The 20,331-nt window shown below is 43.1% G+C and overlaps 1 protein-coding gene across 2 annotated transcripts in view; it reads right to left on the reverse strand.

Moving 5' to 3' along the window:
- The window catches only part of PIK3AP1 (phosphoinositide-3-kinase adaptor protein 1), a 120,729-nt gene that overhangs the window by 18,148 nt on the left and 82,250 nt on the right, over window positions 1–20,331 (reverse strand). The window contains exons 9-13 of one of the 2 annotated variants that reach the window (XM_070781277.1): window positions 15,875–15,970; window positions 9,909–10,100; window positions 7,601–7,666; window positions 5,006–5,211; window positions 1,938–2,010 (exon numbers count right to left, since the gene is read on the reverse strand). In XM_070781277.1, coding sequence (XP_070637378.1) covers window positions 1,938–2,010; window positions 5,006–5,211; window positions 7,601–7,666; window positions 9,909–10,100; window positions 15,875–15,970 — 633 coding nt within the window. The remainder of the gene's footprint in view (window positions 1–1,937; window positions 2,011–5,005; window positions 5,212–7,600; window positions 7,667–9,908; window positions 10,101–15,874; window positions 15,971–20,331) is intronic. The other variant, XM_070781278.1, reaches the window with a different exon arrangement.

Consider the following 20,331-nt stretch of genomic DNA (forward strand, 5'->3'; position numbering starts at 1 on the left):
AATTCTCCTATAGGTCAATGTTATCCTGTGTGGACAATTTTCAAATGTTTTTTTTTTTTTTGTTTTTTGTAAAGCAGAATTCTTTCCTCTAAAGAAAACAGAAGCTCAAAATAGAAACAGATTTTTTTGTAAAGGAGTTGCAATGGTTGAAGCGGAGTAAGGGGCCCCAAGTCCTGTCCCATTCTTAACCTACCCCCTACCCCATCCCTAACTGCCACTCTGCTCCTACCTGCTACCCTTACAAGCATGGATGCACCAGTGCTGGGGCAGCTGAATGTGAAAACCCTGGAATAGGCAATTTTAAGTTAGTATGTCACTAAATACATGATTGAGCTTTATGCAATTAACTAATACATCACACTTACTCAGCCACAAATGGCGACTTTCCTTTGGCAGATGCTCTGATGCCCGGGGACCTGGCCAGGTCGTGCAGGGTCCAGCTTCCACCTGCATGAGCTTTTTCTGGGAGCCAGATTCCAAGCGCCCATCTCCCAGCAGGCCTCACCCAAAAACACAGGAGCTGGTGTCTAAATGCCCCATGGGAGGGATAGCCATTCCAGAGTGTTCTCCGTTGACTCCTAGTGTCTTTGTGGAGAGGAAGCTGCAGTCTCCGCGGTGCTAACTGCAGGCTGCTGGCCACCTTTTCTTCCTCTCTCACTTCCCCACCCCCTACCATGCTCCCCAGGGTCACCTCCCAAATCAGCTGTGGGTGTGTGTGCTTAGTCGCTCAGTTGTGTCCAACTCTTTGCAACCCCATGGACTGAGGCCCACCAGGCTCCTCTGTCCTTGGGGATTCTCCAGGCAAGAATACTGGAGTGGGTTGCCATGCCCTCCTCCAGGGAATCTTCCCAATGGAGGGATAGAATCCAGGTCTCCCACATTGCAGGTGGATTCTTTACCGACTGAGCCACCAAGGATGCCCCCACATGCCCCACCAAATCACAGCTTTCTTGACACTGTGTATATTTAAAAGTGTGAAATGTTTCATTCAATCAAGTCTTCTTCTTCTTCTTTTTTTAGCCATGTTGTGCAGATTGTGGGATCTTAGTCCCCCAACCAGGGCTCAAACCCATGACCTTCAATGGAAGTATGGAGTCCTGACCACTGGACCACCAGGGATGTCCCATGGTTCTTGTGCCATAGTTTTAAAAAGCACCTCCGCCTTCTACCACCGGGTACCCTGCCGTCTGACCCTAGGATGAATACAGCTCTTGAACGACTTTCTTCCTCCTCTCCTTTGTCCTCTTCCCAACCAGAAGGCAGACAAGTATGAGTGTGGCTAGTGGCAGCACACATTTAAAACCTCGTCACCCAGGCAGGAGTCTGAGGATGACCCCTCTGACCTTCCGCCCACTCCTTGCCCAGGGATGGTGGTGCCACATGGGTAGCACCTGGAGGAGGGAGGGTCAAGGGGAGCAGAGGGTTCTCAGTGCGCACAACTGGAATCCATGGTCCTGCTATTGGACCTCCGCTACACACGGCAGGAGCTCTGCTGCACCTGAGATCCGTGTGGTGTGGACACCGATGACACAGTAGACCTGCTTGAACCAGATACTGACACTACGTGAATGGGACTTTCTCCTTTCTCTGCTCAGAGAAACATGTCTTCCTAAATGCCAAGGGGAGAGTCAGGTGCCTAGGAGAAAGCATTATCGTCCTCTCTCATGGGAGGAGAGAGGGGTATAGCGTTTAAGCCTTCCTTTCTTTCATTTGCTGACATGCCTTATGTGCCAGCCAGGTACTAGATTTACAGAATTAACAAGACAAAGTCATTGTTCCAAAGGACCTTACAGCCTATTGGGGGACCAGATCTGTAAAGAGGGTGACAGGTGCTGGGCGAGTGGTCTGCCCATTCAGGCCCCAGCAGAAAAGACAGTCAAGGAAAACAGACCATAGCAAAGTCCCCCAGCGTGCAGGAGCCCCAGGAAGCCACATACCTGTCTGCTTTCCTGATTTTTGTTTCTCTCTCTGTCTTCGGGTGATGCTATCTCTTAGCCGTTTAAGATTTTCCTGGAAAAATTTAGTTTGTTTTTAAAAATATACACCAGAATTATACCCTCAAGGCATTAGAGTTTCTTTCTGATTTTATGACATTTGCAAGATATATCACATTGCAATAACATTTCCAACATGCAAATGAGGCCGGGTGCATTTGCAATCAGCTCCCAGAGAAATTCAAGTCCTCTTAGAAGCTATGCCTGAAGACAAGACATCTTGTCCACAACAAAGGGTCTCCCCTCCTCTCTGGTTCCCAGTTCCTTCCCAGCCATATAACCCACCCCCACCTTGCACGCCCCTTAGACAGGCCAGTCTCCTACCTGCTTATAAGCTCTCCACCCTCATTCCCACCTCTGAGACTGTGTTCTCGCACATTCCCCTGACCTTGAGGGACACTGATTCCATGACTCTGTTCCCAGCCTGGGTCAAGGCCCACCTTCTAAAGCACCTCCCCCTATAGCAGACTGTCCCAGTCTTTAGTGATGCCCATGCCATGTGGCACTGGGTTATGATGTGTGTGCCATGTGCATGTGTGCATGCGTGTGTCGTGTGTGTGTGTGTGTGTGTGTGTGTGTGTGTGTGTAGTCTCTTCAGAGGCACTGAGCTCTTAAAGGGCAAGAGACCAGGTCTTGCACCTTCCTGTCATCCTTCTGTTTGGGCTATCACAGTCATTCAATAAATGTTAAACAGACATGTGAGGAGCAATATTTGTTGCTATTTTAGTTCATAAACAACAATCACCTTGAAGTGAAGTGTCTGAGCATTCTAGGGAAATGCCCCAGGGACTAACACTCAGACCATCTGGCTGGAGCAGAACGTTCCTGTGAGGGAGCCACAGAGGCAGGACAGAAAGACTGGTTGGGTTGTGACTGCAGCTGAGAGACTGAGCTTGGGCCAGGAAGCAGCAGGGAGACACTGGAAGTTGGGGGCTGGCCATAGCCGTAAGGTCGGGCAGAGAGGAGGGGGAAGGAGTTGGAGGCAAGGAGACCTACCTGAAGACGATGTGATAGGGCAGATGTAGGTGATACAGGTCAGCATGAGGATGTGGCAGAGGGAGCGCAAAGATAGGAGCAGAGGCGAGAGGAAGAACGCATGGAGCAAGACCAAGTAAGACACACAGCGGGCTGGATGTGGGGGAGTGTGGAGAAGAGCCCAGGAGAGTCTGAAGTCCGGACATCGGCCTCTGGAAGATAACAGTGAGTGAACAGACACAGGGAGCCAGGCCAGGGAAGAGGCCTCAAGGGCCTGTGTGTTGTTGGGTGTGCTGCAGGTCTAGGATACCTCGGGGGACATGCCCAGCTGGTGGCTGAAAAGACGTTACCAGAGACACAGAAGCAAGAGTCACCTGAAGAGAGAAGGAGCTGAAGGGAAGGTGCCTGCTCACGAGAGGGGAAGTAAGGGACAGAGACAGAGGAAAATGGGGCACAATGGGGCAGCCCCTGGTATGGTCTTCACACTGTCCAGTCCTCGGACTCCTTGGCTCTGTAAGTGCCAGGAGGCAATCAGAGCATGGAGTACTCTCAGCATTTACTATGTGCCAGGCATGCCAAGGGCTTCACAAGGTTGACGTTGTCTAGCCCTCTTCCCTCACACTTCAGAGATGGGAAAGCAGAGGTACAGAGAGGCTGTGGTCGCCCAGTCTAAAGAGGCAGAGTAAGGCTGGACTCAGGCTGCCTGGCACTGGAGCTCTGGCTACTCCTGATGACCATGCTGCGTGGCACCAACTTGGCAAGGACTCAGAAGATCAGTGTTTGGCCAAGACCAGCCTGTTCCCAGCAGTACTGCAGCCTCCCTGGGTCTCCTGGGTGAGGAGGGCCCTGGGTTCCTGCATCCAGACCCCCAGAGGGAGGGAGACAGGCTGGGAGAGAGTGCTTTAGGAGCACTCAGAGGGCAGACACAGCATTGCGAAGGGAGCACAGGCTCTGAAATGAGAAAGGTTTCCTTTGAATCCTGACCCTGCCTCCCTACCTCTCTGAGCCTCGGTGTTCTGTAAAGTGAAGTGAAAGTGTTAGTAGCTCAGCTGTGTCTTGACTCTTTGTGGCCTTACAGACAGTAGCTGACCAGGCTCCTCAGTCCATTGAATTCTCCAGGCAAGGATGGGTAGCCATTCTCTTCTCCAGGGGATCTTCCCTACCCAGGAACTGAACCCAGGTCTCCTCCATTGCAGGCAGATTCTTTTTTGTCTGAGCCACCAGGGAAGCCCAATGACACTTATGTCCATGCCTGCTGTGAGGGGTGGAAGAGATTGGGTCCACTCAGCACTTAGCACAGTGCCACAGACTGTTGTCAGAGCTGGACGAATGCAGCTTTAGGACTCACGTCCCCATGTGTCACAGTGTGTGTCACCATGTAACTACATGTCCTCATGTAACAGCAGGACTCTCCTGACAGCCAAGCCCTCTGATCCCAGTTTCCTCTTGAGTGGTGACCATTGGGGTGGGTATAGGGTCGTCCTTTCCAGATCTTTGCATTTGCAAACATGGCTACAGTTTGTGTGTGCATCTGTGTGTGGGGGGGCGGGAGGTGGGAGTGTATATACGAGAGTGTGTTTTAACTTGAGTGGTTTTATGTCAGTGACTTGCTTTGCTCACTTAAGCGTAATTCTTGGGAGCCATCCAAGTTCTCTTTGAGTTCTAAGGTGTGGTAGTTCTGTGGGTGTGTCGGCACTAGGAGTAGAGAGAAGGCCTCTGAAAAGCAAAAAGCTAGAAAGCAAAAGTAGAGGGCCACATGCAGAGGGAAGTGGCAGGGCAGAACTGGGGGTTATAATTGAGTCTCGGTTCCTGATCTGGAGCCTCATGACAACAAGAAAGGCCAACCAGCGCTCGGCCAGGGAGCCATATGGTTCCAGACAACAGGTGACAAACGCAAGTATGCAGTGACTCATCACGACACTCAAACAGACGTTCTCAGACCCAGCCCAGGTGTGCAGTTACAGCATGGACTCAGCCCTTCTCTACCGTCTAGCGGAGAGTCAGACATGATACAAAGTCCATCCAGAGCCAGTTACCTGCTGGAAGCGGAAGGACTCTGACCGCCTCTTCTGGTTGAGCTGCCACTCTTTGAAGTGCAGCACGGCCTCGTCCACGTTGACGATGCCCAGCTTCACCTGCTCCTGGAGGGTAATGAGTTGCCGCTGGCCTGGTGTTTTCATCCCAGCAAAGGGATCATATATGCTCGACTGAGGCCTGTCCCTCCACGGTCTGACAAGTGGCTCTGGAAAGGAAAGAGAAACTCAGTTTCCAGGCTCCTCCACTGGAGAGAGCTGACCGGGTGAATGGGGTTCATGATGCTGGCTGTGGTCTCAAGAGGACATGTCTCAGAAGAACAATCGCATGTGGAATCAAGACAAGGGAGATGCTACATGGAATCAGAGAGAGGGAAGCAGCTAATACTTTCAAAGCCTATGACACTAAAGTAGACAAGGTCACAACATTTTAGAAAGGTATAGCAACCAGGAGGGCTTCCCAGGTGGTGCTGGTGGTAAAGAACCCGCCTGCCAAGAGAGACATAAGAGATGCGGGTCCAATCCCTGGGTGGCGAAGATTCTCTGGAGGAGGGCATGGCAACCCACTCCAGTATTCTTGTCTGGAGAAATCCCATGGACAGAGGAGCCTGGTAGGCTACAGTCCATGGGGTCGTAAAAAGTTGGACACAATTGAATGACTTAGCACACATGCATGCACACAGCATCCAGTAGATAAGTCAACATGAATTACTGAGAAGTCTTTAGACCAGCATTTCTCAACCTTAGCACTACTGACATTTTGGACTAGGTAATTCTTGGTTGGGGTTGGCTGGCTGTCTTGTACACTGTAGGATGTTTAACCTTATCCCTGGCCTCTACCCACTTGATGATAATAGCATCTCCTTCCTCAGCTGCCACAACAACAACAAGAAATGTCCCAGGGCTTCCTTGGTGGTCCAGAGATTAAGAATCTTCCTGCCAAAAAAAAAAAAAAAAAGAATCTTCCTGCTAATGCAGGGGACACAGGTTCTCTCCCTGCTCTGGGAAGACTCCACATGCCACGGGACAACTAAGTCTATGCATCACAACTACTGAGCCTGTGCTCTAGAGGCCAAGAGACACAGCTACTGAGCCCACATGCCCGAGAGCCCATGATTTGCAACAAGAGAAACCACCATAATGAGAAACCCACACACAGGTAGAGAGTAGCTCCTGCTCACCACAGAAAGCTCAGAAAGCCTGGGCGCAGCAAGAAGACCCAGTGAAGCCAAAATAAATAAATAAATAATCTTTTAAAAAAATGCCCCAGATGTTGCCAAATGGCAGGGTGGGGCGGTGCTGGCCAGTGGAGGAGAAATCACCCCCAGTTGAGAACCATTGATTTAGACTAAAATCCACTCCCAGAAGAGAATATACAGGAAAGGCTAACCAGGATGCTTCTTCCAGCACTTCCAGCCCTCCCCATCCTGCCTGCCTCCAAGCAGCATAGGGCACATGATTGTGAACCTACAGGCACGAAATGCCTGAGGAGACTGGAAGGCTAATGGAATCATGACCCAGGTCCAAAGTCACCAGGTAAAAATTAGGTGCTGGGTCCCAAGTGACTCTCCTTGGGTTGTTCATGCTTTAAATGTTGTAGGGAAGTATGACGGCAGCTCCTCTCTCTCCAGGCCGAATGGCTCCTCTAAGTTCGGTGGGGAGCAAGCTAGACTTGCAGAAGTGATGGAGCCACTGAAGCACATGAAAACAGCGTGACCTTCCACTGCTCATCCCTGTAGGGCTATCTTTGATTCTAAATTTCTCCAGGAGGACCCGATTTGGACATTGCGATTCAAGGAGGTGGCATAAAGGAAAAAGAGAGATGACTTCACCCAGTGGGTACTGAAAAAGCTTCAGAGAAACTTATCCATCATTCTTACCACCATTCTCTCCATCCACACACACTCACATGCCTTTCTCCCAGGTTTGCCCTATAATCTTTAATTATATTGGGAGATGGAATGTGGGGGCAAAATAAAAATGCACAAGTCAGTCAGTTCCAGTCTCCTACTACCAAAGTCTTTAGGGATGCTTTCCAATGTTTAGATGGTGTCATGGCTCCTTTTCAAAAGAATCGTCATTGGGATACTACTGAATGCCTCTGTTTAGCACAAGGAAATGTATCAAGAACAAAGGAGCACTTGTCTCTTCAAACTTCCTTTAAAAAGCTTTCAAAAAAAATGTCACCCAGTGACAAACAAAATGTCTCAAGTAAAAGTTGAATTAAAGTATACTTTAGCTAATACAGCTAGCCTAGGTAAATAGCACAGTAGGGCTGGATCACTAGGTAAAGACTGGCTGCAGGGCTGCCCGCTTTCATCCTGTTGGTATTAGTTTCAATGTCTAAATAGTATTCTAGTGTGCTGTTACAGACACTTTCTCAGGTATTAAAGTCATTGGCATGATCAATTTGTACAATGTTCTAAGGCACCTCAATCTCTTCTCTCCTTTCACCTTCGGTACGGTTCCACTTCAGGTATTTCTTGAACCTCTGTTTTTCAAGGCTCAGGAGTGATTATCCCTGGAAATCTCTGAAACATGATCACTGCCACCAAGAAGTCCAGGTTCTGCAAAAGAAAGCTGAGGACATCTGCTTACCTTTCCTGATGCTCTCTGAGGTAACATAGAAATTCCCAGGCTTCTCTTGACTTTTTTCTGCAAAAACTGTGAGATAAACAGCATTCTAAGTAAAGCCAAATAGTACCTCTTTCTAAGAAGCTTTATAATATTTTATACATTTAGCAGAAAAATTACCAAAATCTTGTCCAAAATAAATAATAATGGATCACAACTTGGACCACTGCATGCAGTTCTGTAAATAAAAATTCTAGAAAGTGAAGTGTTAGTTGCTCAGTTGGGTCTGACTCTTTGCAACCCCATGGACTGTAGCCCGCCAGGCTCCTCAAATACTGGAATGAGTTGCCATTCCCTTCTCCAGGAGATCTTCCCAACTCAGGGATTAAACCTGGGTCTCCTGCATTGCAGGCAGATTCTTTTCACTGAGCCACCAGACAAGCCCCTTTAAAGGAGGCAGCCAATGAATGGAAGCTCTAGGGATTACAACATGAAGACAGATCAAACAGACAAGGTCTCAAACCAGAAAGACAAGGCCAGGCAGAGGATATAATCGGCATTTATGAGATCATTAAAGAAAAGGGTAATGTGAACAAGGACGTGTGCTGGATCCTTGAATGTTTGAAGCAAGCCATGGAACACCCCGAAGTGTGAGAATAAAAGGAAGTGCCACTTAACACGTCAGCAAGTTCCATAAGACAGAACTCAGAGCAGTGGGACATGTAAAATGTGTGCAAGGCTCCAAAGTGACTTCGATGATGTCACTCATGCACAGGGAATCCATAAAGCCTCCGAGGGAACGCTGAGAAGTGACAAACGTTCACTCAGTGGTAGGACTAACAAGTGATTAAGGCTCCTTGGGCTCTGCACATGACTCCCTACATTTAAACCCTATCTCTACCATTTATGAGCCACATGATTTAAGACAAGAAGCTTGAACTCTTGCCTCAGTTTTCTGATCTGTAGCATGAGGATGATATTGTACCCTTGGCTATGGGTTGTTGTGGGGATTATATGAGTTAATATATGAAAGTGCTTAGAAAAGTGCCTGGCATGTGCAAGCACTTCATGTAAGCTTTTATTATCATTGCATGCGTGCTCAGTCACATTGGTCGTGTCTGACTCTTTGCAGCCCCATGGACTGTAGCCCACCAGGTTCCTCTGTCCATGGAATTCTCTAGGCAAGAATACTGGAGTGGATTGCTAAAAAAACTGAAAAAAAGAGTGCCATATTTGGGACACACTTACACTAAGAAATTATTTGTTGTTTTTCTGGAATTCATACTTAATGAGATATGATTGTATTTTTATTTGACAACCATAGCCCAATTACCTGGGGCTCTGGTTGAGGGCTATCTTCCCAGTTTATAATCTTTTGCCATACCTTCCACAACCTGTTATACTATTAAACATGAAATGGAGGTCAAGTGCACAGATCTGGCAATTCTTATACTCATATAGTATTTGTAATCATATTAATAAAATCAAGTCCTGAAAGATAGTGAAACTTACAATGCTATGAGCATCTAATGTCCCAGGGGTCATTGTGAAGAACTCAAAACTCATCATCAACTTTTATCAATGTAGGTAGGTAGGTAGATAGCCTAGCATTGTGGTTGAAAACCAAGGTTGTAGAGGGAGACTCCCTGAATTCAAATCCTAGCTCTGCTATATGGTTATCAAGCAACCTCCGTGAGCCTCCATTTTTCTCATCTGTAAAATAGAAATGATAATGGCCTGTACCTAATAGACTATTATGACATATTCCAAATAAAGCATTCAGTAGGTTTCAATAAATGTTGTGTGTGAAGTCACTCAGTCGTGTCCGACTCTTTGTGACCCCATGGACTGTAGCCCGCCAGGCTCCTCTCTCCATGGGATTCTCCAGGCAAGAATACTGGAGTGGATTGCCATTTCCTTCTCCAGGGGATTTTCCCAACCCAGGGATCAAACCCGGGTCTCCTGCATTGCAGGCAGACACTTTATCCTCTGAGCCACCAGGGAAGCATATTTAAAATAAATAATAATAGTAATAGTTTCAGGAGATAACAATTACCAGGGATCTTGCTATTTGGAGTAGAGAGACATCTTATTTATCTCTTTCTTCCCATTATGCGCCAATTCCTGCAGGAAGGCCAGAACTGAATTTGACCACTGCCCCTAGTCTAGTTCCAGAATCTGCCCCAAACACTGACCCTGTCTCCGGGGACTGGTTGGAGACCATTCAGGAGGGAATACTCTCTAAGCGATAATTCAGGAGGTAGAGGATCCAGGGAATTCCTGCTCAGAGGCCCTGAAGACCCCACTGGGCATCATTCCCTGCCAAACTTGCCTTTAGAAATGTATGATTCATTGTCAGGTAGCTGGTGAGTGGCAGATGCGCTGGCCTCCGGTCTGGGCACTGGGACAGGGGGCCTGTTGGTCAAGTCCACTGACAAGGCCTCATCATCATCCACTGTGTGATACACATCTTCTTCCTGATCAAGATGGTCTCTTTCCAAACTGGACATTCCCATGCTGTTGCCTAGAAGCAGAGAGAAAGGTGATTAAAACAATTGTCAAACCCTGAGATCCCCAACTCCTGCAACCAGCTGCCCTGGATCCCAGCCCTGCCCATCAGTAAGCTGATGGCCTCTGCATTAGGTAGGGCCTGGCAACCAATCAGGCCAGGGACCAGCCCCACCTACCAGCACCTCCACAGCAGTTGGCCCTGCCACAACAGAAAGGCCCATATAGCCCAAGTAGAAGGCACAACTAGAGTATATAGCTCTGGCGACCAAAAGGGCTATGCTACTGGGCCCCATAAATATCTGCTATACAAGGCCACTTCTCTAAGATTGGGAAACATTTCCAAGCTACCAAATGCACAAAAATTAAAAGAGAGAATTATTCAAAATGAGGGGCAGAGAAATACATGCTAAACAAAGGAACAAGAAGAAGAAGAAGAAGACTAGACAAAGTAGATTTTAAAGCAAAGACTGTAACAATAGACAAATACAGACAGTATCTAATGATAAAGAGAACAATCCAATAAGAAGATATAACAATTAAAAGTATAGATGCATCTAACATAGGAGCACTAAATACATACAGAAAATATTACCAGCATAAATGGAAAAATTGACAGTAATACAATAATATAATACAATAATAGGAGGCTTTAACACATCACTTACATCAACAGATACATCATCTAGCCAAAAATTCAGTAAGGAAACACTGGCTGTAAATGACATATTAGACCAGGTAGACTTAATAGATTATATAAAGGTCCATACAGTTAAATCTATGGTTTTTCCAGTAGTCATGTATTGATGTGAGAGTTGGACTATAAAGAAAGCTGAGTGCCAAAAACAGAAATATAGATCAATGGAACAAAATAGAAATCCCAGAGATAAATCCATGCAACTATGGACACCTTATTTTTGACAAAGGAGGCAAGAATATATAATGGAGAAAAGACAATCTCTTTAATAAGTGGTGCTAGGAAAACTGGTCAATCACTTTTAAAAGAATGAAACTAGAACACTTTCTAAAACCATGCACAAAAATAAACTCAAAATGGATTAAAGATCTAAACATAAGACCAGAAACTATAAAACTCCTAGTGGAAAACATAGGCAAAACACTCTCTGACATAAATCAGAGCAGGATCCTCTATGAGCCACCTCCCAGTGTATTGGAAATAAAAGCAAAAATAAACAAATGGGACCTAATTAAACTTAAAAGCTTTTGCACCACAAAGGAAACTATAAGCAAGGTGAAAAGACAGCCTTCAGAATGGGAGAAAATAATAGCAAATGAAACAACTGACAAAGAATTAATCTCAAAAATATACAAGCAACTCCTGAAGCTCAATTCCAGGAAACCAAATGACCCAATCAAAAAATGGGCCAAAGAACTAAATAGACAGTTCTCCAAAGAAGACATACAGAGAGCTAACAAACACATGAAAAGATGCGCAACATCACTCATTATCAGAGAAATGCAAATCAAAACCACAATAAGGTACCATCTCACATCAGTCAGAATGGCTGCAATCCAAAAGTCTACAAGCAATAAATGCTGGAGAGGGTGTGGAGAAAAGGGAACCCTCTTACACTGTTGGTGGGAATGCAAACTAGTACAGCCACTATGGAGAACAGTGTGGAGATTCCTTAAAAAACTGGAAATACAACTGCCATATGACCCAGCAATCTCACTGCTGGGCATATATACTGAGGAAACCAGAACTGAAAGAGACACGTGTACCCCAATGTTCATTGCAGCACTGTTTATAATAGCCAGGACATGGAAGCAACCTAGATGTCCATCGGCAGACGAATGGATAAGAAAGCTGTGGTACATATACACAATGGTATATTACTCAACCATTAAAAAGAGTACATTTGAATCAGTTCTAATGAGGTGGATGAAACTGGAGCCTATTATACAGAGTGAAGTAAGTCAGAAAGAAAAACACCAATACAATATACTAACACATATATATGAAATTTAGAAAGATGGTAATGATAACCCTATATGCGAGACAGCAAAAGAGACATAGATGTATAGAACAGTCTTCTGGACTCTGTGGGAGAAGGCGAGGGTGGGAAGATCTGAGAGAATAGCACTGAAACATGTATATTATCATATATGAAACAGATTGCCAGTCCAGGTTCAATGCATAAGACATAGTGCTCAGGGCTGGTGCACTGGGATGATCCAGAGGGATGGGGTGGAGAGGGAGGTGGGAGGGGGGCTCAGGATGGGGAACACATGTAACCCCATGGCTGATTCATATCAATGTATGGCAAAAACCACTACAATATTGTAAAGTAATTAGCCTCCAACTACAATATATAAATTAAAACAAAAAAAGAAAGCTGAGTGCCAAAGAAATGATGCTTTCGAACTGTGGTGTTGGAGAAGACTCTTGAGAGTCCCTTGGACTACAAGGAGATCAAACCAGTCAATCCTAAAGGAAATCAGTCCTGAATATTCATTGGAAGGACTGATGCTGAAGCTGAAGCTCTGATACTTGGGTCACCTGATGCAAAGAACTGACTTATTAGAAAAGAACTTGATGCTAGAAAAGATTGAAAGCAGGAGAGAGGGATGGCAGAAAATGAGATGGTTAGATGGCATCACCGACTCAATGGACATGAGTTCGAGCAAGCTCCAGAAGTTGGTGATGGACAGGGAAGCCTAGCATGCTGCAGTCCATGGGGTCACTAAGAGTCGGACATGACTGAGCAACAGAACTAACTGAATGATACAACACTGAGTCCAAAAGGAGCAGAATACACACTTTTTTGAAGTACACATGGGCTATTCCCCAGGGTAGATCACATGATAGGCCACAAAACTAGCCTCAATAAATTTATAAAGATTTAAATTGTATCAAGCATCTGACTATGGTTTTTCCTGTGGTCATGTATGGATGTGAGAGTTGGACTGTGAAGAAGGCTGAGCGCCGAAGAATTGATGCTTTTGAACTGTGGTGCTGGAGAAGACTCTTGAGAGTCCCTTGGACTGCAAGGAGATCCAACCAGTCCATTCTAAAGGAGATCAGTCCTGGGTGTTCTTTGGAAGGACTGATGCTGAGGCTGAAACTCCAGTACTTTGGCCACCTCATGCGAAGAGCTGACTCATTGGAAAAGACTCTGATGCTGGGAGGGATTGGGGGCGGGAGGAGAAGGGGACGACAGAGGATGAGATGGCTGGATGGCATCACTGACTCAATGGATGTGAGTCTGGGTGAACTCCGGGAGTTGGCGATGGACAGGGAGGCCTGGCATGCTGCGATTCATGGGGTCGCAAAGAGTGGGACACGACTGAGCGACTGATCTGATCTGATCTTCCAAACTATAACAGGATGGAACCAGAAATCAACTACAAGAAAAACTAAAAAAAAACAAAAACAAAAACCATGGAGGCTAAACAATATTCTACTAAACAACTAATGGGTCACTGAAGAAATCAAAGAGGAAATAAAAAATACCTGGAGACAAATGAAAATGGAAACACAATAATCCAAAGTCTAGGCGACATATCAAAAGCAGTTCGAAGAGGGAGCTTCAGGCCTACCTCAGGAAGCAAGAAAAGTCTCAGATAAACAACTTAACCTTATACCTAAAGGAATTAGAAAAAGAACAACAAAACCTAAAGTTAGTAGAGGGAAAGAAACAATAAAGATAAGAGCAAAAATAAATAAAATAGAGACTGATAAGTATTTAGCCAGACTCATCAAGAAACAAAGAAAGAAGTCCCAAATAAATAACATCAGAAATGAAACCAGAGAAGTTACAACTGATATCACAGAAATACAAAGGATCACAAGAGATTACTACAAACAATTATACACCAATAAAATGGACAATCTAGAAGAAATGGATAAATTCCTAGAAACATACAATCTTCCCAGACTTAATCAGGAAGAAATTGAAAATATGAACAGACCAATTATCAAGAATGAAACTGAAGAAGTAACTTTACAAATCTGCAACAAACAAAAGTCCAGGACCAGGCAGATTATAAGTAAATTCTAGAAAACATTTAAAGAAGAGTTCACATTAAAAATTTGCAGAGGAAGGAATGCTTCTGAATTCATCTATGAGGCCAGCATCACACTGACACCTAAAGCAGACAAAGACACCACGAAAAAGAATATTATGGTCAATATCCTTGATGAACATAGATGCAAAATTGTCCTCAACAAAATATTAGCAAATGGAATTCAACAAAGTACTAAAAGGATCATGCATTATGATAAAGTGGGATTTAATCCAAGGGATGCAAAATGATTCAGTATCTGCAAATCAGTGAATGTGATATGTCATATTAACAAATTAAAGAATAAAACTGTGTAATCATTTCAACAGATGCATAGAAATCTTTTGACAAAATCCGACATCCATTTATAATTTTAAAAAACTCTCAACAGAATGAGTATGGAAGAAACATAATTCAGCATAATAAAGGCCATATCATACGGCTAACATCATACAAACGGTGAAAAGCTGAAAGCATTTCTGCTAAGATGAAGAACAAGACAATTTCATACAACATAGTCTTGGAAGTCCCAGTCATAGTAATCACATTAGAAAAAGAAATAAAAGGAATCCAAATCAGAAAAGAAATAGAAAAACTGTCACTGATTGCAGATAACATGAGACTGTATATAGGAAGTCCTAAAGATGCCATAAAAAAGCTATTAGAACTAGTCAATGAATTCAGGAAGGTTGCAGAATTCAAAATTAATATACAGAAATCTGTTGCATTCACGAATAATGAACTGTGAGAAAGGGAAATTAAAACAATCCATTAACAGCTGCATCAAAAAGAATAAAATACCTAGGAATAAATCTAACCAAGGAGGTAAAAGATCTGTACTCTGAACATTATGACGTTTATGAAACTAATTGAAGACAACACAAACAAATGGAAAGATAAACCACATTCATGGATTAGAAGAATTAATATTGCTAAAATGACCATATTCCCCAAGGCAATCTATAGACTCAATGCAATCTCTATCAAAATACCAATGGCATTTTTCACAGAATTAGGACAAATAATTCTAAAATGTGTACAGAAACAAAGAAGACCCCAAATAACCAAAGTAATCTTGAAAAAGATGAAGAAAGCTAAAAGTATCATGCTCCCTGATCTCAAACTACACTACAAAGCTACAGTAATCAAAACAGTATAGCACTGGCATAAAAACAGACCACTGTAGACCAATGGAAAAGAATCAAAAGTCAAAAATAAACTCATGCTTATATGATCAGTTATTTATGACAAAGGAGCCAAGAATACAAAGGGAGGCAAAGACAAGCTCTTCATAAATAGTGGGAAAACTGGGCCATATATATATATAAAATCACTATACAATACAGCCTTGATTTAATGCAACCTTGAACCTATGTATGTCCCCCATGCTCTCCTCCTTCACCAGAAAGTAAAGTCTCTTGAGGGTATTGATCATATCTTATTTTCCTTTGTGACCCTAGCCCAGTATCTAAAATAGTTCTTTGCTTATAGTAGGTACTCATGAAATTTTGGTAAAATAAAAATGAACCTGTGTATTTCAAAAGAGGTCTTGCTAAAGGCAACTTGTTTACCCAAAGCAGTGGCTCTGCTGGTGGGAACTTCGGGCCTACTTGTAACAGGCTGATGGGGGAGCTCATGGGTCTCCTATCACACCACGGGCCATGTGCATTTGTTGAGTGGAACAACCCTCATAGGTAGCCAGGCAATGTCTACATTTGTTTCTCTTTCCTTCTTTTTGCTTTCCTGCTCACTGATGCAACATACCTTCTAAAAACTTGCGAATCATAGAGTCCTTCGTAGTCCGAGAGAAACCATCCCTGGGGATTGGATTAGATGTACTGGCCTGAAGCATCTCAACATCTAGAAGGAAAAAGGAGACTAAGAATTTATATGTTGTTCTTCCACACATGCAAAGACATTTTGTAAATGGATACATTGCTTGGCCAAAAAAGTTTGTTCAAGTTTTTTGTGTAACATCTTATGGAAAACTTGAATAAACTTTTTGGCCAACCCAATAAAAGTTTTGACAAATTAAGAGATTCAAGAATTGATTAAACCATCCATCTATCCATCCATCCATCTAATCATCCATGCATCCATGGATCCATGCACGCATGCATCCATTCAATTTATCTACTCAGCAAGGCTACCTAGTAAGTAGGTAGCAATATTTACAATCTTCAGGACTTTTCCTGGACCACAGGACTCAAAAGGTATAGATATGCTCATTTGCATTGGAAAGAATAGGCTTAATTTTTAAATATATAATTGTAGTCTTTTGCATGACAGAAAAAAAATTAAAAGCAAAAACAACAAAGAATAGATAAATTGTAATTTATTTAAACTATGAACCATTTTGTTACAGTTAAAAGCATGTATTGGAGCTACTCTAGTACTATCTCATAAACAAAACCACCAGAACTCTTTTTAGGTCATCCATGTAATTGGTCATTTATAAGGAGGAAGTTCACAGACCTTTGATTTTTCACTATTAAGCATAAACCCATGGAGACCAAAACTATGTGAAAACTATTCAATTACTGTAGCAGATTCTACTTAAATCTGAGTAACCAGCTGTAGCTGTTACTTTATGACTCTGAAGTATGCATTTTGGGAGCAAAATTACAGCCTTGCGTTTCAAAGTAGAGCTTTGATATTATCAAGAGTTTGCATTCAGTAAGTCATATCATACAATTACTGGGGATTTGTTTCCTCAGGCAAAATATGTAATTTGAATACTATGCTTTGAGAAAAAAAATCATTTGAATTTAATCACTATACATAGATATACTTGTTTCCTACTACTTTAATCTTTGGGGACCAGTTAAATACAATCTGGTGAATCTGTATGAAAAATTTATATCACATTTCCCAAGAATGTTCACTGAAAAGAGGTCATGTTCATAAAATCATGTTAAGGATAATGAACTTCACATGACATAATTCTAGTTTTGAAACAAAATATTTGTATGTACATAGAAGAAAGCCTGGAAAAAAATACATCAAAATGCGTAGAGTGACTCTTTCTGAATTAGTATATGTAGATCATGGACAATTCAGATTGTGAACATTTTATTTTCTACTTTATGCTTTTCTTTGTCTTCCAGATTATCCACAGTGGCTTGTGTTGCATTCACATATGAGAAAAACCATATTAACACTTTAAGGTCTAGGTAATTATGATCAAGTCTGTACAATTAGATTCCCAAAGCAAAAATAATTTTAGGTTATTAAAAAAAAATTATGGCTCACCTGTCAATTACCAGGTTATTGATTTAATTATAAAAATGCTGATTTTTAAACTTTCCAGTGAGCAGATATGGCATTATTACATAGCATAGCTTTTACTTGACAGTATTTCAAACTTTGATAATCTTTTGATAATCAAAATATAAACTTTGTGACCATAAAACAAGACACAATATTGAGTGAAAAAGTTGCAGACTGTACATAAAGTATTTAATGGAAAGCACTTTGCAGTATATATAGTAGCTTATATGCATTTTAAGACCTGTAAAATGATACTACATGTGGTTCATGAATTCATAAATATCTAATACACATATGAAAACTTGCTGACATGCTGGAAAGGATAAATGCTGAATTCATGGTAGTGGTTACCTCTGGGAGGGAGGACAATTAGGTTCCAGAAGGGGCTCATAGGGGGATATAATATGTAGTTAAAAAAAAAAGATCTGAGACAAACAAAAAAAAGAAATATATACTCTTGATGAATCTTTTTTCCAATTCCTTTCCTTCTTTCTACTTTGTCAGTTTAATATTTCTTGAAATAAATGTAGTAAAGACATTACATTGAATATAATCTACCTTGATACCCTCTAGTCCAAAGCCCTGTGATTCCAAATATGGAAAACTGTTAACTCAGTGAACATCTCTGGTCAACACCGCATTCTATAAAGTAAACTGTAGAGATTAGGGTAACTGTACTGATCCTGAAACATACCTAGAAGTATTTTTAAAATAAATTTCAGATAAGAACTCACAATCCATTTCTCAAAAACTGAAGACGAGAGAAATTCCGCTTATTTGAGATTTCTATTTAAATTGCTTAACTATGGTTTTATGGAACACTTTCCCCCTGAAGTTAGAAAGACACACCATACAGATGTGCCCTGCTGGTCACAGGGCCCTCCTCTACCCTCCCCACTCCTATTCCTACACCTCTTCACCCCTCAGCTGCCTGACCCTGACCCAGACAACTTTTGAAACTCCTAACTCACAAAGCAATAAAACACAGAGGAAAAGACCCCGTAGGAGAGACTTGCTTGCATCAGACACTCCTAGAGATGAGGATGGGCTTTACATTGGACTCTCTTACACCCAGTGCTGCATCCTCCAGGAACCGCAGCCCCCTCAGGCTCCAGCATCTTTAAGAATTTGGTGAGGGAAGAGCAGCATTGGGACAGTGTCGATCACCAATAATCAAACCTCCCAGGCTGGCAATACCGGAGTGCAAACCTCACAGGTATAATCAGCCACCCCCACTGACAGCAGTAAAAGAGTCACGCATGGCCTAGCTATTTCATTAACAAAGTTCAGTTTGACAGAACTGATTTCCATATTCAAGACATAGCTGAAAAACTGAAGGAGCTACAAAGAGTTAGAAAAACAAAATGTAGAAGAAAAATGAAAGCAGCCAGAGCATCCCTGGCTGGATCTTTCACACTTCTATAATAAGGATGAGGGCTTCTGTCCTGGTACTATGACCCCATCTTAATGTGCTGAGTTTTTTGTGGGTTAAAGAAAGAAGTTAAGAAAGGAAAGAGAGAAGAAAAGAATGAGACCCAGGAATAAGACATATCAACATCATGGCCCCTTAATACAATGCATGGAGGAGGATTGCTATGGTATTCTTGCTCAAAACTTATAACCTCACTCAGTCCACTCATAGAAAGCATCTGACAAACTCAACTACAGGGCATTCTACAAAATAACTGATTGGTGTTCTTCCAAAGTATCCAAGAGGAGGAATGACTGAGAAACTGTCGTTATCCATTAGAGGAGACTAAGGAGAACAACAGCAGACACTGCGGCTCCCTTTCTAGGATCAGCATCTAGTCCCACCGACGAACAGAAAAAGAGCCTTGGGGAAACACTGGTGAAATGTGAACAAGGTCTGGAGTTCAGTTGGTGGTATTGCACCAATGCTCATTGCACAGCTTTAGTAACTATGGTTATGTAAGATGTTACTATCTGAGAAATCTGGATGAAAGGCATATAGGAAGGGTAACACTTTTGCAACTTTTCTCAAAATCTAAAAGTAGTTCAAAAGTTGTTTGTTTTTTTTTTTTTAAACGAAGAAGAACAGAGAAGAGGGAAAGGAAAGAGAAAAGGAGAGGAAGAAATGCAAGCATAAGCTCTGGCAATGACCTACACTGACCCCTTCTTGTCCGCCTACACTATTAAGTCACCTTCCAGGAAGTCTCGTGAGCCATGCATCCATGGGTTCGATGAACAAGGCAGGGCTACCTGTGACAAACACTTCTTTTTATTCTACAGCCACGCCTTCACTGGTGGTTAAGAGCATAGTTTTGGAAGTAGACAAACTAGGATCAGATAAACATCAGTCCTGAGACAGTTGTAGAATTATTTCTCCTCCTTGAGGCACCCTAGCTGGATGGTGACAGATATGGGCATTTGGGTCAGAATGCATAGGTTCCAATTTTGATTGCTCCACTTCTGACTGTAGGACTGCAACACCCCGGGGCCAATTCACTTCTAGATCCAACTTTTAGATCCAGCTGATCATTGGGACTTACAAGATGACCATGGGCTATGCTGGCGCCAACCTACGCAGAAGGTTGGAGGATACAGACCAGCAGGACGGTACCAAGTAGCCTTCCTCATTCAGGGAGTTTCTGGCCAGTCTCGCAACTCTCATGCAAGGAAACCAGAGCCATATCAGGCAGGTGGAGGAGATGCCCTGGTGTCTCAGAGGAGCAGCATCTCGCAACTCCTGAGTTATATCAGCACCTCCTGAGGCACAGCTTTCAAGAGCCCCTTAAGAGGCATCCAGAGACACTGCCTTCAGGGAAGCCCAAAGTATGGTGTCCTTTTCAAGTATTTATAGTTTACATACAACTCCTCCTAGTTCCAGATGCAATTTGCCAACCAATTAGGGGTCATTTTTATCATAGGCAATGTTGCCTAGAGACATAATTGACATATGGCTCTTATCAGGTTACCAGGGTAACAGAGCA

Source organism: Bos indicus, chromosome 26, assembly GCF_029378745.1.
Source record: "Bos indicus isolate NIAB-ARS_2022 breed Sahiwal x Tharparkar chromosome 26, NIAB-ARS_B.indTharparkar_mat_pri_1.0, whole genome shotgun sequence".
NCBI lineage: Eukaryota > Metazoa > Chordata > Mammalia > Artiodactyla > Bovidae > Bos > Bos indicus.